The sequence below is a fragment of the Nasonia vitripennis genome (assembly GCF_009193385.2).
Source record: "Nasonia vitripennis strain AsymCx chromosome 1 unlocalized genomic scaffold, Nvit_psr_1.1 chr1_random0005, whole genome shotgun sequence".
NCBI classification, from domain to species: Eukaryota; Metazoa; Arthropoda; class Insecta; order Hymenoptera; family Pteromalidae; genus Nasonia; species Nasonia vitripennis.
Window position 1 is genome coordinate 4,259,600 of NW_022279591.1, and position 27,406 is coordinate 4,287,005.

The window sequence follows — 27,406 nt, forward strand, 5'->3', positions numbered from 1 at the left end:
CTTTTAGCAACGTGCTACAAAGTTCTGTCAAACGTAATACAAGCTAGACTCACTCCATTCGCGGAAGATATAGTAGGAGATTATCAGTGCGGATTTCGGCGCAACAGATCGACGAGCGATCAAATGTTTACCATAAGACAGTTGTTAGAGAAAAAGTGGGAATTTTGCGAAACCATACACCAACTATTTATAGATTTTAAAAAAGCGTACGACTCTATTAAGCGAAGCAAAATGTATCAAATTCTAGTACTTCTCGGTGTACCGAAAAAACTCGTGAGATTAATTCAAATATGTCTGAACGGAAGCACGGGAAAGGTCCGAGTAGGCGGTAATGTATCAGAACCCTTCATGATACGCGATGGTTTAAAACAAGGGGATGGACTCTCTACGGTGCTGTTCAACTTAACGTTAGAATATGCCGTTAGAAAAATGCAGGTTAGCCAAATGGGCGCAACGCTTAATGGAACAACGCAGATACTAGGCTACGCAGATGATTTGGATATACTGGGGGATTGTAGGGAAACGGTAGCAAGAAACGCGGAAATCCTCTTAAAAGCGGTGGAGTATACAGGGTTAGAAGTGAGTGAATCAAAAACAAAGTACATGATTGTGGATAAGCTAGGGATCTGCAGAGGGGAGGAAGATCTCAGAGTTGGGAATTTTACTTTTGAAAAGGTTAGCGAATTCAGGTATCTGGGTACGACCATAAATGATAGAAACGAGATTAATGTCGAAATAAATAAGAGACTCCATTCGGGTAATGCTTGCTTCTACGCCGTGAGTAATTTACTTAAGTCGAGGCTGTTGTCTAAAAACGTTAAAATAAGAATATACAGGACAATAATACTGCCGGTGGTTCTGTACGGGTGCGAAACGTGGGCCCTCACTAAGCAGGCGGGCAACCGTTTTAGGGTATTTGAAAATAAAGTCTTGCGAAAAATATACGGGCCGCAGAAAGATGAGGAAACCGGGGAATGGAGGAGACTACACAATGATGAGTTACACAATCTGTACGCGTCACCAAATATTAACAGAATAATAAAATCGCGCAGATTGGGATGGGCAGGGCACGTAGCGAGAATGGGAGACGACCGTACGGCAGCGAGTGTCATGAAGGGCAGGCCGATGGTAACGCGACCTCTAGGTAGACCTAGACGTAGATGGGAGGACAACGTAAAAGCGGATCTAGTAGAAATAGGACGGGTGGGTGTCGATCGGAGAGGTGCATCTTGGGTGGGGTTGACACAAGATAGGGCAGCGTGGAAGGCTTGCGTAGATGAGGCGATGAACTTTCGAGTTCCAAATGCCATGTAAAAAAAAAAAAAAAAATATAATAACTATATCGTATGTATCTAAAATCTGAGATTGATTTATAAGTACAGAGTTGAATCAAAATTTGTGATAATATATGAATGCATATATTCTGTTTACCTATCGTTATATTTTATACAAGTTGTATTGTATAAGTATGTTTTTAAAGTTATATGTATTATTTGTACATAAATAAGAATACCATTTAAAAGAATTCATTCAAGTTTCACGATCCTAAAATTATCTTTTTTGCGAATCAGAAAAAAAAATTAATCATAAATTATTATTTTAAAATCATTCGCCTATAATATACCTATATCTATCTCTGATGTCTATATATGTAACAAAAGCCCGCGTGCGCACAGTAAGTACACGGAATCACCGCCAGGTGGCGACTTACGCAATACATCGTACCAAGGAAATAATCCACTAGTAAATCATCGCCTCAGACTGTATATAGCCAGCTGGTTTTAATTTATGTCAGGACATTGTCTAAGTTAATTAAACCATTATTATATTTAAATATGTATTTTGAACATTTATTAGCGAACGAACTGTGGTATGTAATAACCGACGATATCCTTCCCCTGGTATCGAAGTATTTTGCGTAGTTACTGTACCTTGGCAGAAGACCGCCAAAAGCATAATTAGGGAAGAGAACGACTGTTGATCAAAAGGTTTCGTTTCCTAGGTATACGTTTTAAGCTTTTCCCACAACAGTTCCTGTTCTCGTTTCGATTACCACTGTTTAATTTATTCCTAACTACGGCAAACGACCTCAAATCGAATGAGCCCTTTTATGGATCTCTAAGCGATTTTTGCGTATTCATGAGCTTGGATCCATCTGATCTGTTTCAATGTATATGATGACGAATAATATACACATGTACATATTGATATATTTTATCTATATATGTATTTATTAACAGTATGTCGATACGTTTAAGTAGATTACTATATAAAAATGGATGTCGGCGAATGTGACCATTGCGAAAACATTGTGAGCTTAACATACCTAGATTTACTTGTGTTACAAAAACCATAATGGGGCAGGATAAACAGGTCAATATCATACATCATTGGCGAATTTTATCAAATGTAATGAGAAGAATGAATACTTTTAAGGTAAGTGAATGGTTTATATTTGCATATTTATTAAATTGTATATTTACTTTATTACTTCAAAAATTTCTTAACAATACTAAAATATCTTAAAAAATAATTTCTTTTAACAAACATGAAATATATTTCTCTTACGTATGCGAGTAAGGAGAAAAATTCGACATTTAAAACACACTCATAAACAAATGTAATAGTATTCGGTACCAAATGATAAAGAATTCTATGTATATTTATAATTTAAGATCTAAAAATAAATTCGAGGTTAAGCAAAGTAGAACATTTCAAACAATCAGCGTGGCTCTGATACGCTCTCAATGCCTCGGGGAATTAAATAGTAAAAATAAACGAAAAGTATCCATTGTTCAAAATGATTGTATACTTTATTCACTGATAAAAAAATTATTATACAATATTAGGAAAAGTCGTAGACGTAAAAAAATTATAGTAAACATAGATTCTCAACTGCATATTCATACGCATTTAAAAACAGCGGAAAATCTTGAACTTTTATTTCTTTATAAAAAGCAATGATTTTTAAAATTTAAAAACTTTCTTCTCAATATACACGGATAGAAATAGTATGGTAAATTTTACCATACTATTTGGCAAACCTATCACAGACCTGCCAAAAACTCAAAAATTATCATACTGTCTTGTAAATTTTAAAAGCTAAAACTGTAAAATGTACTATAAAGTTTGGCAAGTTTTTGACTTTTGGCAGCTTTGTGATCAGTTTACCGACCAGTATCGTAAAATTTTCTATATTATTTCGCTCATTGTATATGATTACCTTATTGTTTTATCATACGATTATCATCTGTGGTAATAGATGTGGTAATCAGTTATAGCTGTTACGTGCAATCGTTCATTATCTCTTTCTTTCTCTATTCGAGCTGGCAGAAAGCCCGCGTGGCAGTGGAACCGCCGCAGGACCAAACATTCAAGACTTGGTTAAGACACGTTCACGTGAATCTATAGAGATCCTAGCGCCGACGCCCAACTATCCCCACTATACCGGCCCCTCTCTCGCGTACAGTCGCCATCGAGTCTTCACGAGAGAAATTTCTCCCGCCTGCATACGTAGATCTCGAAATTGTTACGCGAATAATATTACATTATCAAGACAGCCCCTCGCCCAGGAAGAAGAGGCAGCGAGAGAGTTGAAATCAATCATAAATCGTTGTTTCTACTACAGTTGCAATTCTGGAATTTTTTTTTTTTGCATTTTACGTAGAGTCAAAACAGTGCGCGATTAAAAATAAAGTTTGATCTCTTGCCCCGAAAGAAATCACGATGCGTCAGTTAAATTAAATCAGTGTTCGTTGTTTCTAGAAAAGTCGCGATAATCAAATTTTTTTGTAAATTTAAAATAAGGTGAATCAAATTAAATTTTTTAACAAAGCTACAAGATGCATTCTTTCAAAATAAGTTTTAATAAGTTTTAATTGATTGGTACAAGTCTTTAGTAAAAGCTAAAAATTTTATGACGTTTGATTTTCATAGTTCGAAGTTTACTACATAGTCAGATGATTTCTTTTTTTTCGATTATTTTACGACTACTATTTTTTACAACATGGTCGAGCCTTTGCGAAGGTCCAAAGCATGCTCGAGCATATTCCCTACATTGTGAAAAATATTTTGTTTAAACATAAGCATCGCCAGACGACAAGTCGTCATCGTGCTTATACGCGCCGCACCTATAGTCGGACGGCAGATTCTCAGAATTCATCGTTTGTTCGTTCTCTCTCTCTCTCTCTCTCTCTCTCTCTCTCTCTCTCTCTCACTCGCGCGCGCTCGAGCTGTCAGAAAGCACGCGTAAGCGGCGCCGATGCCGCCGGCTTATTCCTCAGCTTCTAGAGACACGTTTGCACGCATCCATACAGACCCTAGAAATATCCCCACCATACCGGCCTCTCTCTCTCTCGCGCACAGTCGCCTTTGAGTCCTCACGAGAGACACAGCTCGCACGTGTATATACTACTTAAAATCTCGAAATGTTTACGCGAGTGATATTACATTGTCAAGATAGCCTCTCGCCCAGGAGGGAGAGGGAGTGAGAGGGAAAAACGGCTGCCAATTCATTGGCACATAGCTTGCTTCAAACTATGTTATCGTTCCTATAACTAATTATGAAAGGTTAATAATATCTCTTTACGATATCATTATTCGCTTTTTCACTTATATTGCACAACGATGTCTCCAAATTTCCAGCGTGGTGTAGTAGATATGCAAGACGTTTTTTTTATAGTGTAGAAGAAACGAAGCTCTGGCTTAATCTGTATTTTTATGTATCAGTGTAGATGAATAGAAAATTCGCCGTAAAATAACGTATATGCGAAACCAAAATGCTTATTATTCCCCATTTTGTTATAAAAAAAATGAAAAAACTTACCTAGGTAGATTAAAATTCATTAAATACAAGCTGAGATGCAGTTTTCAGGTATACAGAGTATACAGGGTGAGAACAAAAATTTTGAATTTTAATATCTTTAAAACTATCTGATCTCATAAACAGCTTATAGAAAGTTATGAAGAAGCCGTATAATGCTAACTAAATGCTTAGTTTAAACTTGATTATTGGCCTTTCTACTTCAGATATCGCGCCCCATATAAAAATGACTTTTTTCAGTTTTTGATGATTTTCTCAGGATCTGCTTCGTGCTATGACTTAAACTTAATATTCTGTAGAATTCTTATAATCGTCAACCTTCTTATAATATTTCTGGGTTGTAATTGTATATTAAAATAATGTTTTATATATTTGTACAATACATTTGATTGGAGGAAGCTACGTGCCAATGAATTGGCAGCGGTTTTTTAACGAAGCACTACGTTCGATTCAAATTAAAAATACTACTAAACTCGATTAATGTTTATTACTACCTCAAAATAATTTTTATAATAAATAAGGTAAAATCTCCAGTACTTGTACAGATATTTAGAGAAAATCTGAAGATCATTGATTTTGTATGGATAAATTGTATAATATCAAAAACTTTTAACACCAATGTTTAGCCGACACAATTAGCTTTAAATTAAAAAAACTGAACCTTCAACAATTAGTCTTTATATTAAAAATAAATTTTAATGTTTTGCATAAAAAGACCGTATAGTTGGACGTCATTTGACATGATTGGATCAGTACTTGGACGCGATTTTAACCCAGTAGTTGGAAATTGTAATTAAATATGTCCGACTACTTTAGTTTTTGATGTAATGTTTTTAAATTTATCACAATAGCAAATACTTGAGTGTCCAAATATACGTCTAAATTTTCATTTTGTCCAAATACTGGACATTTTACGTTATTGTGTGAAGGAAAAAAATAATTGTTTTCATTTTAAAATCGTAATGCGTGTCAAATAGTGGTATTTTGTTTATTGCCAATCAGTAATTTGTTTATAACAAAAAATTGGACCAAGTACGGGCTTGGTAACCAAGAAATAGTTCTGATTCCTCACCCAAAAAAAGATAAAGAACCGTCATAATATTGAGGGGACCTGAAATGGACACTCAGACCCAGTCAGCCCCCGGATTAAGTGTAATAACAGTCAGTGAGTCAAAGCCTATCATTGCAATGCCATCCATTTGCATTGTAAAAAAGCTAGACAACTGAAATTTTAAATAGATACTGCTATGTTACCTAAAAATATGTAACCTCGATGATTTTCATTTAACTGTTTTCGTTCATGTTTTTACAACGAAACCCATGTGAATTTTTACATTTGGCGGGTCAAATTTTGCTTATAGAAATTAATATCTCTACCATACTGTCTTTCTGGTTTTCGATAAATATTTTTCATTTTTTTGTCAAGGCATTAATTATAATTTTGACTGTTAACAGTTGTGAGAGATTTTGAGACGTATGCCTATTTTTCATTTTTCCATTTGCTCTTATTCGAAAACTAAAAGGTTTAGAGACCTTATTTTTGACCTTAACTGAAATACTTTTGATTTCGACTCCAACACCCATGATACTTATTTAGTCGTATAGCATAAGTTATTTACATCAGTGTTGGAATCGAAATTAAAAGTATATGAGTTAACGTTAATTCAGCGTTGTATTTTTTTTTCATTTACACTAAAGACATCTATATGCAAAATATGAGCTCTCAAGATCTGTCAGTTTTTGAGTGAGAGCACATGCAAAAATGGAAAAACAGGCATCGGCCTCAAAATCTCTCACAACTGTTAAAAGTCAAAATTCTAATTAATGCATTGACAAAAAAGGCAACATATTTACCGCTTTCTTCATGTAAAAATACACTGGAAACCACATACTCATACAATTGAAAATACAATGTGCTAGAGTAGTAGTTTCTGCGTAACTGCCTATAAGCAAAATTTGACACGCCAAATTAAATGATTCACATAAGCCTCGATGTGAAAATATGAACGAAAACAGTTAAATCAAAATCATCTAGGTTCCATATTTGTAGGTACCATTACGAAACTGTGTCCAATTTTAGTTTTCTAGCCTTTTTACAATCCAAAGGGCATTGTAATGATAGACTTAAACGCACTGACTCGGATACTGAAGTTTTCTTCAAATTCACTTTTTAAACCTCACCGAGGGTGATTTGTCACAGAGATAAAATTTTTATAATTTTTATTCTTTTAATTGCACTTCTCATTGACATTAAAAAAAAAAATTAATATACACACACTTAAATTATTACTACTTCAAATAGGGTTATAGGTTGCCACTTTTCAATATGCATGTTTTAATACTATACTCTTGGTAATGATTATTATACCAAGGTTTCTTACTAGTAGTATTACATATATTTTTTCTGAATCTGCCATTGAGATTGTTATGATATTTAATCTCATTTCATTTTAAACACCTCAAATATTTTCTATCAGGGTTATGGCTGTTATGAGGGTTATTTATTGAAAGCGCTGTTCTGACCTCGTTACCTACGCAACGAACCAGCAACCAATCAGAATCACGTATTAAATGCTTCACAACAAAGCCCATCTTTTTTTAGAGAGTATTACAAAATTTGAACAAACAATGAGTTACGACACGAGGTGATATCATCGATAAAACAAAGAGATGGTAACGCGATCAGTTTTACTTCCGTTTTCTTACAATATATTTAAATAAAAAAAAAAACATTTTTTTTTAACGCACGCGCAACTTCTGGGTTTTTTTAAAACCATTAAGCAGAGCTATACTGATCCATTCACAATTGAGAATGCCCGCAATAAATACTAAACCTTTTTTCCCTTTTAATAAACAAAAATACGCTGCAGCCGTGTCAGAAACTAATTAAATTTGTCCAACTTTTAATGTTTTTTGTCTTTAAAAAAGTGATGACTGGATTTTTTGAAGCCGTTAATAAAGCGATTTGATTGGTTAAGAAACAAATATCCGGTCTGAATGTAGTTAAGATTTTTAACTTCTAACCCCAAAAAATGTTGCTCGCGAAACGATATAATTATAATAAAAAAGAACTTATTTAACGTGTCAGAAAACGGTCACAACAGCCCCCATAAATGTGCCACAAAAAATGCCTTAATCAATACAGTGTTCACCACAGTTAGGGTTCGTTCCCATGTCCCTTTATGAAAAATGAAACTTAACGCTTTTTTCTTATCTTAGTTTTATTTATATAATATCTAATAATATTTTGATGAATTTTTTGGAGATGATACGTTTACGAGGAAAGCAATCAAATACTGCTAAGTACTATTTTGATGGTCATATCTACTACCACGATGGCAGAGGAAGTAGTACCATCTTTCGCTGCAAAGAAAAAAATTGTTCTGGCTGTGTAGCAAGGGTGTATGTAGAACATTTTAATAATTTGGATCACCCAGAAGTTGTTTATGAGCACAACCATGATAGAGATGATAATGTATTGTTAAAAGAAGATTTTAAGGAAGAACTAGAAATGTTGGCTCGAACCACATTCGACGATGTCAGAGATATTTTTGATACAGTTCGTAGAAAAGAACAGTAAGTATAATCTGAATATTATAATGTATTTATTGTATTATTTTATAATAGTGGTATAATATGTATCGTATATTTTGTCTAACCATCCCTCATGGAAATGTCGCCATAAAATATGGTCGTACTTACTAACATATGACCATATTTTATGGAGTTGTGCAAAATTTCCCTAAAAGTATATTTAATCTATTTGTACAATAAACAATGACTTGGGATTATTTAACACATCTTATTAGTCAAATTACCTTTGGTGCATAAGTTTTTATTGAAAATTGCGCTTTGCCTTAAGTGAAATATATCTATTAATCCAGCAGCCTCAATAGTGGTTCGCGTCTCACTTTCATGTGGCCGCCTACACCAAACTTTTTTTTATGTATTTTGACCCGCTGAATCGAAATAAGTTGGGTGTTTTTGCCGCAAGTGGTCACATTAATAGTTATTAACAATGTTTATAAACAAATTGCTAATTTCGAAATTTGAACCTGGGAATAACATTTCTAAATTAATTGGCACATTCTAAACAAAATAATCAGAGAAATTTTTTCTTAAAATGCTTATTTTTCTAGATATTTTGTTAGTCAAACAAACCGTATGAGTGCTAATTATATTCTTTGTTTGTATAAATGGTGGAATTGAAGGACTTCTCCTGAACTCTTTAGCTTTCGTATTATATACATGTAAATGTAAATGTATTAGCAATGGATGAATGTAATTCACCAATTAAAATTCAGGTTTTCCTGTACAATAAAAACCCATTTTTCGTTTAGTCGATATTTTTGACAGCAATTTTTAGATTTTGGTCATTTTGTTTTTCACGTGTTTTTCCTTAATATACTCGATAAAATTTATTCAATGAATATGCATTCAAAAGAATATAAAATTACATATTTTTGTATATGGAAAATTGCTGATGATAACACGCTTATTAACAGTCCTTTAATAGCTCAGCGTTTAACATAGACGCATTTGGCCCATATTTTATTAGGCCGAAATTAGTTTATAAATTTATTAATTATGGAAGTTCTGAACCTACTGCGCTAGTCAAAATCGGTGCATTTTTTACTTTTTATTTGTTCTCAAAATATGCAATGTTGATGAAGCTGTATGGGTAAACCAACAACAAATAACAATTTTTCGTGTAAAGTAAATCTCCCAAAAAAACTTTTTTCAACAGTGAAAACCTTGGCCAGAAAAAGATCTATAAAACGAGTGAAATTTCTAAATATAAAAATGTCAATGTTTTTTTGCTATACGCATTAAAATATATTTCTTTGGGAAAACTAATTTTAACTTTAATTTTATCTTAATGCTTATATCAAAAAAACATTTACTTGACATTTTTATATTTAGAGATTTCACTACTTTTATTAGTCTTTTACTTGCTAAGGTTTTCACATCTTTTACAAAGCATATGCTCCTTGCTATTGCACTTCATGAAATCTTGATATATTCGATAGACCACAAGCTACTGTTGCTTCAGACATTGATCGCATCGCGTATATAATCGTATTCTGTGTGTGTGCCTATATATATATATATATATATATATATATATATATATATACTATATAATATATATATACTATATATATATATATATATATATACTATATAATAGCTTATATAGTATACCTTAAGAATAAGAATACCAGCAAGCCTTGTAGAGGTAAACTAAGTTACCTGTGTACAAGCTTGGTATATAACAGAAAAATAAAAAACTTAAAACTAGTACTTAAGACTAAAGATAGTTACATTATCAAAATCATTTCAATAACAATAAACACTATTTACATTTTCTTTTCTTAGAATTGAACAAATTTAACAATTTAAAACTATCTGGAAAACTAAGTATTGGTTTTAATCCAATACTTAATTTTACTTTTTGCGGCGGTTTTGCTTACCCTGGTAAAAATAACTTATTAAATCCGATTCGAAAGATAATAGGATTTAATTGGATTTCTTAATCGGAAATTATCGAATTAAAACCTATTTAATCGATTAAAATCTATTTAATCTGATTATAAGTTTTAGTCGGTCTTAATCGGATTGAAACAGTTGTGTTTTTAAATAAAATGTTATATTTGATGAAAAATACAACTGATTGAATCCGATTAAAACCGACTAAAAGTTATAATCAGATTAAATAGATTTTAATCGATTAAATTGGTTTTAATTGAATAATTTCCGATTAAGAAATCCAATTACAACCTATTACCTTTTGAATCGGATTTAATAAGTTATTTTTACCAGGGTAAATCTAATTCCTTCAGCTCATTTGGTAGTGCATTGTAAATTATAATAGCATTATTATAACTGCTTTTATCACTGACTCGTTTTTTGCTCTTAGGTATAATTAAACTTTTCTTTCGGGTAATACTTGTTGACATTTATTGGAATTGAGTTTTGAGATCTTGATAATGGATTTTAAGGGATTCGAAATTAAATAGTTGCTCTAGGTTTAATGGACTATCTTGTATACTAAAAGTATTATTGTTGATAATCTTGAGAATTTTTCTCTGTAAACTTTGTAATAAATCACAGTTATTTCTATATGCACCACCCCAGGCTACTATTCCAAAGCTAATTATGCTGTGGAAAAAAGCATAATATATCATTCTTAAAGTTTCTGTTGACATAGTGTGTGATAGTTTGTGAAAAATATAGACTAGATACTTTATCTTTTTTATTATATATTGGATGTGTTTATCCCATTTCAGATTGTCGTCAATGACAATTCCCAAGTATTTGTAATACTCAACTCTAGCTATCTTTCTATTTTGAATTCTTACATCAATAAGTTTCGGTACACTGTCGCAGTAACTTCCAAATGTCATACAAACTGTTTTATCCACATTCAAAGATAACTTATTTACCGCTGACCATTTGTATATCACAGTAAGAAACTCATTCATACTTTTTTGCGCCTCTATCCATGTATTGCCTGTTGCTATAATTGCAGTATCATCTGCGTACGATAGAATTGATTCTAGCGGAATCTCCTTTAGCATATCATTTATATATATAATAAATAGAAGTGGACCCTGCAGTATCGTACCCTGTGGAACACCCATACTTATTAGTAAACTATCACTTTCTACACCATCAATTTTAACAGTTTGATATCTGTTATTCAAATAGCTTCGAAGGAGATCCAATGCCTGACCTCTAATACCAATACAACACAGTTTATTTAATAACAACTTATGGTCGACTGTATCAAAAACTTTAGCCAAGTCGAGAAAAGTGACTATTGTTGGTATCGTTTTATCTACGTTATTGTACAAAATTTGTGTGATATAGTTTAAAGCATTTTTTGAGCCAATATTTTTCATAAAATCAAATTGGTGTTTTGATATTATGTTATTTTTTTTGATAAAATCATATAGCCTGTTATAGATTATTCTTTCGAAAATTTTAGCAACATTGGATATAAGTGAGATGGGCCTATAATTGGTAATGTTATGTTTTTCCCCTGCTTTATATATCGGAATGATTTCGGCCTTTTTTAGTGCATCGGGCCATATAGCTTTTCTAATGCACAAATTAAAAATATGCGTTAATGGTACCGCAATACAATTACTAATCACTTTCAAGGACTTAGCGTTTATTTTGCCCACACCACGATTTTTTATTTTCAATGTATTGATTATGTTTTTTACGTCATTTATATTTGTGGGTTTTAGAAAGATTGAATTAGCATTATTATCCGGTAGTCTGATTTCTGGCAGTCTGAGTCGGCGACATTATGCCAAAGAATTCTTTTTATTTGTGTACCTATTCCCCCTCCCGGCATAGAAGTGCTATGATACTGCCACCTATCCCACTATACGCATGGAACAATAATATCTGCTATGAGTGGGTGCCTATCACCACGCAGTGCGTCCTCAATCTGCAAATAGAGGAACGGTCTCTGGAGAAAAGGTTAGCTGCAAATAAATTGAATAAGCAACCGTGGACAGCCGATAGGCCTAGTCGTGAGTGTGATGAGCTCACACTGGCTAACGTACTAGAAAAAATACGCAAGCACCACCACTCGTACACTCTCTATATATCTCCACTACAAAACACCACAAACTGGGCCAAAAATCGCGGCCCTATAAGGTAGTTGGCCAAATTCTCGATAACGTAAGAAGATGATCGACTTATTACGCATTTAATGATTAATGTTTTCAAAATAAGTAACAAATAATGTTTGTAGTATTTTATTAGGGTCTTTCTAAATAAAATTAAAAAAAAAATGAATGAAAACGATCTAATATTTAATTAGTAAATGGAATTTGAAAAAAATATCGCGATGTAGCAATTGTCGATAGTGATGTTAAGGTTGGGAGCAATTGTCGATAGCTGTCAGACCCAATTGTCGATAGTCGAAAATCATTAATGTTGAGCATTATTTGTTAAGTGACGAAGTTCCTGGATAAATTATTTAGAAACATTATATAAAAATTACACAAAGCCAGTAAAAAGAAGATGCAGAAACTTCGACGCTTAACTAAGCCTCGAAGGAATGTACCAGAAACCAAAACAAACTTCTCCTCCCTCGGCTGAAGCGCGCGTGCACAGCCGACGCTGCAGTTTTGCCGTTGACCATAGTATTAGGCCCATAAGGCCTAATGAGTAAGACAAAGAGCGCGGCTAGGCTGAAGTAAGAAGAGAGGAGAAGTAAGTACCCCGCGTGGGAGAAAGCTTCGACTCTCTCTCAAGCATCACCTCCCCCGAAACGCCACTCCAGGGTGTGCGCTCCTAGAGAAAGGACGCTAATTTTAAGAGTTTCGATTTTGAGTAATTTGCCTTTGAGAAATTCAATAAGTTTTGTTTCATTTGAGTGTCTGATTTAATTTGTGTTTTGATAAGTTGATAATAAACATCACTGCAATCCATGTGTTGAGTTTTGGAAAATAAGTCATTCAGAATATAATCAATTTTGAGCCATCCTCCGTTTTGCTAAAACATTTTGCCAAAAAGGAGATCTAAACCCCGCAATCTTTTCCGAGCAGTCATCTCAGTTTTTCTGAGCATCCTTTCGGGTTAAATTATTTCTCAAATTCCAGAAATCCACAGAAAAAAGTAAGTAGCATTTAATTCAATATTTCTGAACTTTGACATTTCGGTTAAATCAAACAGTTCTGCCTCGACAAATTAGTGATCTCACTGATCTCCCCCGTATGGGAGAGTAGCTAAGCGCCCACGTTTTAATAATATTTCATTGTTAGCTGGTGGAATCGGTCTTATCCTAACAAAACTGGGGGTTCGTCCGGGATCTGCTTAGCTTTTGTTGCTTGCAAAACTGTTTGGTTTTCTGTGTTTAAAATAATTTTTTTTTGTGAGTGAGTGAACATATAAAAAAAAGATCCCAATTAAGTGCGCGTAAATACGAAAAATATTAAAAAGTCATAAGTGCGACAAAGAGAGAAATGAGAGAATATAAAAAGCAAGAGCATTGATAGGAGTTTGAAATTCGAGACGCCGTGACGTCACTGCAGCCACATATCGGGTGGGACGCGCAGTAACGTCAGTGATTTTAAAATAATTTTTTTTTATTATTTCTTGTGACTTACAATTACTAAGTTCGGACGTTTTACTAGTTAAAAATCATTGAGACCCAGTGGATATTAGGAGAGGTACCCAAATAAGACAAAACGCAATAATATTACACAATATCTTTTCTTACACCAGCAATTTTCTTTACACACTCAATGCACAAGCAGTTTGATGAGTCCTGCTACACAACATATACACATAAAAGTTCATTACAAGTACTTTGATATTACACACAAAGAGTAGAATCAAGATTTTGAAAATTGGCATCGCATTCAAGTCACACACCAATAATCTACAATATACCTCCGTAGTTTGATATCACAAATTATTGTTCACTAACCAGTACACAGAGAGACGCATAAAACAGTAACTTCCAAAACATTTACACATAGAATCACACCAATTTTCATTCAACAATTTTTTTTTTTGCATTACATTTTGATTGCCGACACTTGACTCCAAAAACAGGCACAGTCCTACATTTTACAGTCTAATTCAGAACTAACAAAAAAAAACAAAACACAAATTCTAATTGACACTATTCGCCTTGACACTCTGTATTTAACTAAAATTACACTTGTAACACTGCACTATTTCTCTTGAATACAGAACACACGTAGGGGTGGGCCCGTTAGGACACTGCTCGTGCTCCAAAATAACCGAAACACCCAGAATCTGGTCGACGAGTAGCACTAGAGTGCACTGGCATGTGATCGCCAGAAGTCGAGCCAGGGCCTTGACGAGGCTGCTGCGTAGAGTCTTGGACTCCGGCTTTCGCAGGAGAAAGTCTGGGCTCTTGCACTCGAACCAGCTAACTTGGGTGTTGACTCGCCTATTGAGAACCTGTAAATACCAAAAATAATTAATTTCATGCGTATTTGTACCCCAGATAATAATTAATACCATATTTTAACCACTGAGCGAGGAAACGCTAAAATTTTTGTATATGAAACCCATTCTTACACACATTTATTTGCACAACTTTGCGTAAGGCATATGGATTAACAAGGACCCATTGCTAGACATAGTTTAGGGGAAAGGCAAGAAAGTCTAATCAAAAATATATCGAGATAGCTTGATCAGAACCAGGCGAGGACACATATACCTAACCTAGTTTGGCGTCAAAGTATTTCTGACCAAAACCATAAATATTAATCACTTTGAACAAAACAAAATAAAATCCCAGGGTTTAGGTTAAAACACATCTATTTTGCACAAAAAGACCCAATAAATATTAATAATAATTGTCAAAAAGTGACAATTGACCCTCAGACGCGACAAATTTATAACAAAGTCAGCATATAGCAAGCTGATTATCACCTATAATTTACAGGAAAAGTATTAACAAGCAACAGAGGGAGTGTGTGATTAATAATATTTGCAAAAATTACATAATTATTGTTAATGGTACCAAAAACTTTAAGTATAGAAGCATGGCTCTAAATAAAATACGGTTTTAGAACAAGGTTTGGACTATTAAAAATAAATTTAACATTCGATTATTCAACACAAGCAACATTAGAAACACGAACAATAATTTATTAATAGCTAAGTCATAGAAGCACGGTTCAGAATACATGAAAGACGCTTGTCGCACAAATTTCTACTTTTAAATTCTCCAAGTCTATTGAATTAAAACCCCAAGTACACGACTGAGTTATTAATCACACACGCCACAATTATTGTTAATTAAAAAAAAAAAATAGAGAGAGAGCAAGTGGTAAAAATATCTGCTTACACAAAACACACCCATGACGTCATGCAGACTCAGCACTGTCCTCCTTGATCTTGAGGATGTTTGTAAAAAATTCAAGCTGCTGCTGACTGCCACGAAAGCTGAAAAGAAAGACAAAACAAGTTTACACAAAGCAACAGTTCTCGGGTTGTTTGCAAGAAATTTAATATTTATTTAATAAAAAAAAAAAACTTATCTGAGTCAGCTGATAGAGTTGCAGCTGCGACATTGGGAACAATCCTGGGCCCGAACTTTGACCTTTGCAGGAACACCGTGATAGCATGCACACGCACTTTTGATTGAACGATACGAGACGACACGCACGGTTCACCTTTTGCAAAACAATTAGCAATAATTTGAAGGCGAAAAGTACACGCGACGCAAACGAGGCAACAGCTGACGTAAACGGACTAGGGAGTTTGACTGTAGCGAGAAGTTAGGCGCGGAGCGGTTCCACACCCAAGCTAGTGACTATAGACTCGAGAGCGGGCGGACGCCATTTTGAGAGCGGCGGAGCGCGCGCGAATATTTGAATTCGGATATTGGACTTCGAGACTTTTCAAGAGAATTATTGTAAAGTAAATTCAGTAATTAAACAATTAAACTATTGCTACTGTATTTAGACCGGATTAACGAAAACAAGGGCGTGTCCATTGGAATTAAATTATTTCCTTACGACTTTGAAATATTACGTGACAGTTTGAGACCATTCAGAAACAATAGTTTTTTTGCATAATAGGGCTTTTACATAAATATAAATAATCTTTACGGTTAAGACTATTATTCAAACATTATATGTTAATAATTATAGGCGAATTAATTTCGAAAACGCTATTTAGAGGAAATTCATTTACATAATCGATAACAACAAATAGTCATCTATTATTTTTAAATAAATAAATAAATTTTGAATTATATAAAATAATTAGCATAATTAAATTTTCTTTTCGGGAATTTTGCGAAGAAAATAAATCACGTAAATATTTTAATTGAATTTACAAAACCGGACCATCACTCTTAATTTAAATTTGACTTAAATTTTGACAGAGGACACGACACAAATTATCTTTTTCCCATTAAAAAAATGCACGATTTGACGACTCTCGTTGGATAAGCCTTTAGTTTAGACATATACCCGTGAACACTTAATATTAATTTAGTATTAATATTTTATTACAATATTTTATTGACTACTGGTTTTATTATTAATCATTATCACCATTTATTATTATTTATCGAACCCCACAATAATTAAACGAAAATAAACTATCAAAAATCCCACAATTTCGTTTACGTTACCCCTTAATATACTTCAATATATTATCTATACCCACATCATAAAATTTTAATTACAATAATAATAATAACATATGATAAATATAACATTGGGATTGTGAGGAGAGGAAATAAGTCTTTAATAAAATAGTGGCACGGAATTACGGACTCTCTATAAAGCAAGAACGTTTTAGAAGCATTTAGAGAACTATCTAGAGGATTATTTCGAATTTTCTACGACAATTAAGAGGCAGTAAATCTATTCAAAATGACAGACGAGACCGGCAATAGGACGGGTGAAAACACAGGAGCAGACTTGGCTACCACCATAGCCAATAGCTTCATGCTTATGAGTTGCGTAAGCGGCATACCAAGCTTTGACGGGAAACATACCAAGTTAAGAGACTACATACAAGATTTGAAGAATGCAAATGAACTTGTAACTGAGGCAATACGACCACAATTTATGCGAAATGTGCTGCAGAGAATAACCGGAGCAGCGAAGAAGAGTCTCAACAACAAAACCATAACAACAGTAGAAGACTTAATTAAACATTTAAAGCAGAGATTTGGTCCAGGCAGGGACTTTAGTTATTATAACACACGTATCCAGACGGTCAAGATGGGGCAAGGAGACACTGTAGGAGATTTTTATGACGAATTGAACGTTTTACTGAGCAGTGCCAGGAATGCATTGAAAGAAGAAAAGGGAAGTGACAACCTTGACGCGATGATGCTGAACAACGCCAACGAGAATTCCAAGATAACCATAGGAGGAATAATTATAACCAGAATAACTACAACCAAAATGGTTATCAAGGTTATCAGAGAGGAAATGGTAGTGGCAACAATTACAATACAGGAGGATACGAGCGGGGGTATAACAACAGCAACAGACCAGGAGGGAGCAATTGGCCGTCGTGGAATAGAAACTATGGTCAAAGAAGCCAAAGGCAAATTTTTAATCACAAAAATGGATGTCGTGAAAATTATCAACCTAGTGGTCCGGATAGACGAGAGAATTAAAATAATTATCCCAATAGCTGGAGAAACGGCAATGCAAGAAACTATCAACAAAACGAAAACGAACGAGAGAATTTAAACTCTCAAAGGGCTTGTCATGGAGAAAGAATGACGAGCCAGGAACAGAACCAACAACCTATCCAGAAACCACAGCAGAATGTGGACTACCAGAAATATCAACAACAAATACAGGGTTACAATCAAGGCAGGCAGAACCCAAATCAGAGCAGCCAGAATAACCAGGTGCAGCAAAAGGCACCAGTGATGGCGATAATGACAAGGGAACAGGAACTTCCAATATATGGACAGCCGACTGCAGGGGCCTGAAGAGTTTAATTGGGAAAATGATGAACCAACAGCAATAAAAGTACACATACCACAAGGAACCACGAAACCTTGGTTAACATTCATGATAGACAATGGAGCAAGTGTAAATCTAATCAAATTAAGTTTTATACACGATGACATGCCAATAAATATGAAAGATGTGAGGAATCTTGGAGGAATAACCACGGGAACAGTACCAACTCTAGGGGCAGTTTATTTGCTTATCAGAAATACACCAGTGAAATTCCACATAGTGACAGACGATTTTCCGACACCACACGATGGACTATTAGGAAGAAATTATTTAAAGAAGGAAGAGGCTGTCATTTCTTATTTATTAACAACGCTGGTAGGCGGAGACGTGATGCACCCAATGCCATTTCTGGGACAAGAAAATAGAGAGAGAAGAGAAAAAGGGCACATAATTCTTACAAAACCAGCAACGTGCTACAAGTTGAAGACAAGAAAGACGATAAAGAAGCACCTGTAACAGATGTATCCAAAAATGAGAAGGCACCAGCAAAAACGAAACATGTTTTAAAGGCCAGAACTCGGCAAGTTGTAAGAGTCAATCTAATCAGAAGTGAATTAAAAGAAGGATACATACCCAGAATCGATGTAGGGAATGAAAATGTATTTTTAGGAGAAGGAGTAGTAATTAACGACAACAACACCTGCAAAATGATGGCGATTAATACGAGTGAAGAAGACGTCATGATAGAGGTCGATGCCAAAGAATTAATACCATTTGACACGGAGCCAAATTTTCTAGAAGAAACAGACAGCGAATTTAATGGTGAAGTTATAGTCGACAGAATTAAGAGGCTAGAGAAGGTGAAAGAATCAATTAGAAGAAGTCACTTGAATCAAGAAGAACTAAAAATAGTGGACCGTATAATAGAAGATTATTTAGATAGATTTTTATTACCAGGAGACAAGTTACTGTGTACAGATATGATCCAGCACCACATACATTTAGAGGACGACATACCTATAAATACGAAACAATATAGGCATCCTCCGAAACATAAGCAAGTCGTCAGAGAGAGTGTGGAGAAGAAATTGCGAGATAAAATTATTAGAGAATCGAATTCACCATGCAACTCGCCAATATGGATAGTACCGAAGAAGCCTGACAGCCATGGAAACCCAAGATGGAGGATGGTAATCGACTTTCGCGAAATCAATAAAAAGACAATCAGAGACGCCTACCCTCTGCCTAACATTGCCGACATCATGGACCAATTAAGTGGAGCAACATACTTTTCGATTTTCGACCTTGCAAGTGGATTCCAGCAGATACCAATGGCACCAGAAGACTGTTACAAGACAGCATTCACAGCTCTCAACGGATATTATGAGTATACACGTTTACCAGAAGGTCTGAAGAACGCAACCGCGACATTTCAACGCTTAATGGAAAAGGCACTTAGAGGTTTGCAAAATATAGAGATGTTAGTGTATTTAGATGATATTATAGTCTACAGCAAGGACTTGCAAGAACACGAACAGCGAATTAGGCATATGATGGATAGACTAATGCTCGCCAAACTGGTACTGCAGCCAGATAAAATTGAATTTTTTAGACGAGAAGTAGGATTCCTAGGACACATAATAAGTTCCAGAGGAATTGAACCAAATCCGGAAAAGGTGGAAGCAATAACAAAGTTACCCACACCAAAGACAGCAAAGAATGTAAGAACACTACTAGGAATATTTGGATACTACAGGAAGTACATTAAGGACTTTGCGAAGATAGCTAAGCCACTAAATGACCTGCTCAAGAAAAACGTAAAATTTGAATGGACAGAAGATTGCGAGAAAAGCTACCAGATACTGAAAGATTGCCTTGTAAGAGAACCCATATTACAATTCCCAGACTTCAACAAGGAGTTCACACTGACCACTGATGCGTCAGATTACGCAATAGGAGCAGTATTAAGCCAAGAAAAGGACGGCTTCGATCACCCAGTACAATATTTGTCTAGAGCGCTCAACAAAGCCGAGAGAAATTATTCAACCACGGAGAAAGAATGCCTCGCAGTACATTACGCCTTGCACCAGTTTTAGATCTTATTTATTGTGCAGAAAATTTACACTAGTTAGTGACCATGAACCACTAAACTGGATGCACAGCAAAAAAGATCCAGGCCAAAGACTCATGAGGTGGATGTTTAGATTCACCGGGTACGAGTACACTTTTAAGTATAAACCAGGAAAGCTGAATAAAAACGCAGATGCACTATCACGGAATCCACCAGAAATGACTGAAGAAGAGATCAACAAAAATCTACCTAGTATCAAAATAATGGTAATAGAAGAAAAACAAAGTAAACAAGAAAAGGCGGCAGCAAGTGTAGTAAAACCAGCCAAGGGAATTGTGCAACCACGCACCAGCATACAATCAACAGGCGACATAGCAAATAAACCTAGAGAAAGAGGAAGACCCACAGGAGCCAAAACCAATAAAGAGGCACCAAAGTTGGAGCATAGCGTGATAGCTCAAAGAACTAGAGCAAGACGCGCACAAGTACAGAGTCCAGTTGGACAGTACATCAAACAAGGAGCAATACCCAAAGTACCCAAACCCGTTGCATCAAGAAAAGCCACAAAACCAGGAAAACCAGTGACAGCTAAATCCACAGCTGAAACATCGACTGAAGCGTCAACAGCAGAAACTAGCTCCATTCAGCTGAAGGAAATCCCAGAAAGTTCAACCGATGCAGACTCCGATACATCGATGACAGTCAACCCATCTAGACGATCGTGGTTATCTTCGACAACCAACTAAGACACCGACTCAGAGAAGCCACCGATACCAGACCCAAGGTATAGTGGACTACGACAAGAAGACACAGAGACGACGGAAGAAGAAACAGAAGATGACGAAGTATTTTCTTTAGAAGGAAACCAAGATAAAACTATAAGCAACATTGCAATAGAGGTCAGCGCAATAGAAGGATCCAACACAGAAGAAAGTTCCGAAGACGAATCAATTAAGAACCTATCAGTAAAGACGACTCTAACTAGGGAAGAGGTAGAAGAAGCAAGCAGAAAATTTGAAGAGAGTATGAAAAGATATGAAATGGATAAAGACACCAATACCACAGAATCAGGGACAGAAATTGCGATACAGCTACGATACCCTCACACTTTTCAGATGATGATGAAGTAGCAGATGAAGTACGTGAAGCAATCTACACATCCGACCCACGGTTTCAAACAGAAGAAGAAATAGATATAGATAATGTATGGAGAAAAAGCGTGCAGAAATTAATAAAAAGAGCACGACAAAAGCTACAGGAGACCACAAGAGAAGAAAACTCAGGAAGCGACTCCGACGTCGAAAGCCTGGCTGACATAATTATGCCGCCGCCAAGGAAAACATTATCTGTGACGATAACAAGTGGTAGCCCTACAGCCAAGAGCACACCACAAAATAAGACGAAAGCACGCAGGAAATTAGGAGTATTAAGTGAAATAGAAGCAGAAGATGGATCAATAATAGACATAAGATTTTCAAAACCGCCTGAAATAATAATGCCTTTTCTCCTGCCTACACCACCAGACCTAGAGCCACTAAACAAAGACTACACTCCAACAGAAAATGATCATGAATCGGAAGATGCCCCAACACACATAACATTCAAGAAGATTCCTCAGAACATAATCACCGTAAGAGAATGCATCACGCACAAAAGAGATAACATTGTTCACTTTCTATCGGCAGACTGCGACAACACTTGGCCAGTAACCAGATTATTAGTAGAAATCGGAGCCATAGACTTAACGAAAATCAAGAGTAAAAAGCCAAAGATAGGCCAAATCCTAGTCACGCCATTCAAAAAACATCACATATTCACAGTAATAATGAAAGACAAATGCTTCAACGTAATAAAAATAGAAAATTTAAACAAGGGACTTCGGAATCTAAAAGAAACACTCATCAATAAAAAAATTACAAGTTTCCGAATAGCGAGAAAAGGAGACATATTAGACCAATTAGAATCACCAATACTTTTAGACGTATTCTACAAACATTTTCACGGAAGCAGAATAAGAGTGATAATGTGTTATGGAAAAGCACAAGTACCAGCTGAAAAACACAGAAAGGAAATAATTAGCCATCTTCACGACAGTCTAACAGGAGGGCACAAGGGAATCAATCAAACTTACTAGAAAATAAGAGAACGATATTATTGGCCAGGAATGAGGAACGACGTTCAAGACTACATTCGAAGATGTGCAGAATGTCAAGAGCAGAAAATAGAGAGATTCAAAACTAGAGAGCCGATGATAATAACCGATACACCGATAGAGGCTTTTGACAAAGTATCGATCGACACAGTAGGAAAACATAAGATGACCCCGAGAGGAAATTGCCATCTATTGACAATGCAATGCAACCTAACCAAATATTTAATAGCCATACCCATCAAAAATCTCAACGCCACAACAATAGCAGATGCATTGGCAAAGTATCTCATTTGTCAATTTGGGGTCCGAGAGCCATACTCTCCGACAGAGTAACCAGTTTTCTGTCAAAAATAGTGGAATCATTATTGAAATTGTTCAAAATAAACCATTTAACGACGTCTGGATATAGACCTCACACGAATGAGTCACTGGAAAGAAGCCACGCCCCACTTATAGAGTTCATTAGAATATACTCCGAAAGGTATGACGATTGGGACCATTTAACACCATTTGCAACATTCACTTACAACACTAGTGTACACGCAGCAACTAATTTCACCCCTTTTGAACTCGTTTACGGGCGAATAGCGCGTTTCCCTTTGAGAATACTATCCGACGAAAAACTAAAAACCTACAATGTTTACATGCGCGACCTAGTATTAATGTTAGAAGAAATGAAAATTTTAGCAGGCGAAACCCAAATAGCGAATAAAATTAAACCAAAGGACAGGTATGACGTGAAAGTCAGAGCCTTTAAGGGTAGAGTAGGCGGATACGCGAGACTAATAAATGAACCCCGTGTAAGCAAATTTGATGCGTATAGGAATAAACCATTGAGAATAATCGAATTCTTAGGTAGGAAAAATGTCCTTCTAGAGTACCCGAATGGAAAGCGCATACGAAAACATATAGATAAATTGAAAGCCGTAGAGGATAAGTCCGATAACGAGGATTCAGACTCTTTCAACTAATCGATAACCATGTTACAGGATGAAAATTTTAGAAATAATAATAATAATATTTAATCTACTCAACGTGAGGAGATGCGAACCCATGTACCAGATAGAACCCCTAAACCCCAATCCCGGAATATACTTCGAGAAGCTGGATGTGATCAGGATCAAAAAGGCGACGTGGAAGCTCAATATCTACATTGACGTCGAGGACTTCATGCAGACGCACAACGCAACGGACTCGTACAAAGAAATATTCGAGATCTGCAAGAAAGTAATGGAAGAAAGAAAATGCAGACACGCCCTAGCCATTGACCTACTGCAAATAAAAGAACAAGAATTAGCAAAGACCCAAGAAAAGATAAAAGAGACAATAGCAAGTCTAGGACACACACAGTACCCCACAGCACGAATTCCAAGAAGCATCAGGACAAAGAGACTAGTACCACTAGGCATAATTGGAAGTATAAGTAGCAGTTTGTTCGGACTCGTGACTAACGACGAAGTGAACAACATAAATAAAAATATAGACCAGCTCTTCCAGGACCAAAGCAAAATGGTTCATTTACTAGACGAGAATTCCCACATAATCTCAGCAAAATTTGAGGAATTATACAACATAACCAGCAACCAAAAGGCCATTACACAATGTGATATACGATACAGACTGAGCGAACAAACTCAGTGGACGTACCTAAATTATGACAAATCATGGCTCTATTCAACAATTCGACCAGAAATACTAAACATCATTTGCCAAAACAAACATGAAAACAAGGTCACGATAAAAGACGCAGGAATCGTTTACATAGCACCAATATGCATAGGAACAACGATTGAGGCGACCATCACCGGAGAAGTTACCAGAAACACCGAGTTTACCTACGTGTACAAACCAGAAATAAACTTAAAAATAACAGATATTTACCCCCTACTGAATCAAGAAGACACCAGTTTAGAAGTGCACAGCTCAAAAAACATAGATGTGCTAGGACCAAATATGGCCAACAATGACGGAAGGCCATTGCATGAAATAGTCAGCAAACTAAGAGAAATAGGCGAACATAAACGACAAAACTACAGTACAAACACAGTACTATATGGAAGCATGACCGTCCAATTAATAATAGTAACGATAATAATAATTATCATCATAAAGATGAAGTGTCTAAGAAAATGGCGCTGCCCAAAGAATAAGAAGCGCAGAAACCCATCACCGAGAATAAACACCAAAAGACGAAAGATCGAAACAAAAGATGAGGAAATCGAACTCGAAGACATTCTAGGCAGCCATAAAAACCACGCAATCCTGTGACTAGACCGCGAAAACCCTAAAACGAACGCGCAATCGACAACAAAGAAATTTGCACTACCCAAACAAGAAGCAGAATGCTCATGAGTGAATGAAATTAAAATTTTGAATTTCCAGGACGCTTGTACATAGCAAAACAATGCTTAACCAATCAAAATTTTTTTTCTCTAACATGATTGATGTAATCTATTTGCAGACAAAGGAATACACAATGGACTTTAGACCAAGAACAAACATTTCAATGTTCTGCAATGTAGACATACCACTATCAAACATAATAAGAGAATTTGAAAGAGTAGGAGAACCCCAGAACGCCCGTGTAGAAAAACACAAATATGAACGAGAGACCAAAAAGATAAAGCTATCTTTCAACTCAGAAAGAGAGATAGCAAAAGCATATGAACTCAGATCCCTATTAGCCAAGCAAAATAAATTAAAGAGGAACAGCAAGAGAGCAGCACCATACCAAACTCCCATGATAACCACAGGACCAAAAACAGCAATCGGAGATTTGATAGACCTCACTCCAAAAGAAGAACCAACAGTTAGATCTTAAGTGCACGTGGTTAATCAACCATCAACACCTCAACCAATCAGGAATAGACTGTTCTGCCTACTGCCTTGGGACGGCAATGATAGAGAGAAAGACGAAATGTTCTTCAGACATTTCGCCCAGTTCGGGACACTAGCATACTACGAAACAGTCAGAGACAAAAAGGGACATTTGTCATACGGATACGTGCAATATTTGACACAAGAAGACACCAAAGCCGCCAAGGAAGAGAGTGACCCAATGTACAAAGCAACATTTGCCGAACCGCGAAGACTACCACGTGCAGCGCAAGGAACCGCAAATACTAAATTCCATGAAAGATGCAAACAGATGATAGAAGTAGAAATATACAACTTACATGAAATAACATGCAAAAAGCAAATAGCTTGGACCCAAGACAATGTCAGTGAAGATCCATTGAGCAAGTTACAGCCACTACAGGAGACAATTATGGAATTAAAAGAAAAAATAGCAAAACTGGAAAATCAAAAGGAAAACAACCGACATCCACCAACACCCAGGACAAATAGAGTGAGCCATGAAAGACCCAAGACCCCAGAAGCCTCCTGACCTAGATGAAAATGATAGCAGTATGAGCATAGAATAAGACAGTTAATTTACATTTTGCGACCGTGTTATATAATAACCATAATAAACAATAGTTAGGACCAATGACCCTGTATGAATGAATGAATGCATGAACGAAAATACATCGCATGAATTAAAATAACCAAATACACATAACATTAATCATCATACCACTCTCTTTGAATTATTTTCAGATATGGACCAAGTTTTGAAAAATATCGTCACCTCAATCGTCTTCGACGAAGTTTTGGACCATGTCACAATCTGTTTTGACCCCGCGGGAAAACTCCCTATGGTGATGAAGCTATTGAACAGTTATGGACCAAACAACACCGTCACGTTTGAAATTATTCCAAGAGGACCACACCATGACTCAGCGAGATTAACTATAATACATACTTACCGAAATGGGCTTATAATCGAAGACAACGGACGACAAAACCAGCGACGACACAGGAAAATGCACAGGAACGACAGAGAACCGAAGGACCACAGGAACCCGCACAGAGACAAAGACGATAGACGTTGGACCCCGCCAACAACACAAAACTGTATGTTCTCGCACCACCTGATACGACACAACAGGAATTCAGAGCGGACTTCATAAAATACGGAGAAGTAATACAGATAGAGTTAACGAACGGAAAAAAGGAGAATAATGAAAAAGTAGGATACGTTATTTACAAGGACAAAATAGACGCCATCGACGCCAAACTAAACGGACCACGAAAATACAAAATTGACTGGAAGTTAACGCCACAGACTACTGAGACACTATTACATTTTACATGCGGAGACCAAATACCGATACAGAGTTTTACAGACCACACACGCGACTGCATCACAACTACACTACGACGACGGCTACAAGACAAAAAAAAGTATAATAAGTAAAAACAACCGCAGCACCAGCACAGCAACAGTTGAGACCGACATCACAAACGCCAAAACCGAGTACCAGCAGACAAGCCGACGAGAGACAGAATGCTGACACAGCAGGGGCAGCAACGCAGTCAACAAGAGCACCAGTCTCAGTACACAGAGCTTTATACATCGACTACAGCTCATCAAGTGATGAAGAGTTAAATGAAGTAGAAATAGCCAGATCAATACGACAGCGACAACTGACCATAGACAATAGACAACATCAAAATGAGAAAGCAGATGAGGCAGAAGCATCAGCGAAGCACGAGGACGAAGCAGCTAATGAGTTACGACATGAACTGGACAAAATTGACTTCAAGAAGATATTAGACGTTAGTTTTTAAGTGACGACACCGTGACGCTAGTTTAAGTTAGATTTAAGAAACCAAGAGTGCCATAAAAGTTTTGTAGTCAATAAAAGATGCATAACATAAGTATTATTGAACCAAGTTACTACTATTGTCATCTAAAATATTGTTTTGTACTACCTTTCATAAAAAAAAAAGAGAGAACATTTTCTTTCACTAACCAATTGACCTACATCCAAACAATACACCTTAATATAATATAAATATTAAACTAT

General features: G+C 35.8%; 2 protein-coding genes across 8 annotated transcripts; one reads left to right on the forward strand and one right to left on the reverse strand.

Annotated features, from left to right (window-relative positions):
* The first annotated feature begins 1,757 nt into the window (after positions 1–1,757).
* On the forward strand, positions 1,758–27,335 carry LOC116415759. Of its 4 annotated transcripts, XM_031920915.2 has the most exons (3): positions 1,758–2,436; positions 8,088–8,398; positions 26,094–27,335. In XM_031920915.2, exons 1-3 carry the CDS (start codon positions 2,356–2,358, stop codon positions 26,170–26,172), a joined length of 471 nt encoding a protein of 156 aa, XP_031776775.1. In that variant the 5' UTR covers positions 1,758–2,355; the 3' UTR covers positions 26,173–27,335. The 4 variants fall into 4 exon arrangements, 3 of the variants coding, with proteins under 3 accessions (XP_031776775.1, XP_031776779.1, XP_031776785.1); XR_004226336.2 differs by lacking the exons at positions 1,758–2,436; positions 8,088–8,398 and adding an exon at positions 12,183–13,462; XM_031920919.2 differs by lacking the exons at positions 1,758–2,436; positions 8,088–8,398 and adding an exon at positions 12,183–12,520.
* Positions 14,041–16,081, reverse strand: LOC107981259. 4 transcript variants are annotated; one of them, XM_016986555.3, is made up of 2 exons: positions 15,675–16,081; positions 14,041–14,779 (listed from the first exon to the last, which is right to left on the reverse strand). In XM_016986555.3, exons 1-2 carry the CDS (start codon positions 15,687–15,689, stop codon positions 14,498–14,500), a joined length of 297 nt encoding a protein of 98 aa, XP_016842044.1. In that variant the 5' UTR covers positions 15,690–16,081; the 3' UTR covers positions 14,041–14,497. The 4 variants fall into 4 exon arrangements, with proteins under 4 accessions (XP_016842044.1, XP_031776813.1, XP_016842043.1 ...); XM_031920953.1 differs by having other exon boundaries at positions 15,686–16,050; XM_016986554.3 differs by lacking the exon at positions 15,675–16,081 and adding an exon at positions 15,348–15,644.
* Positions 27,336–27,406: the final 71 nt, after the last annotated feature.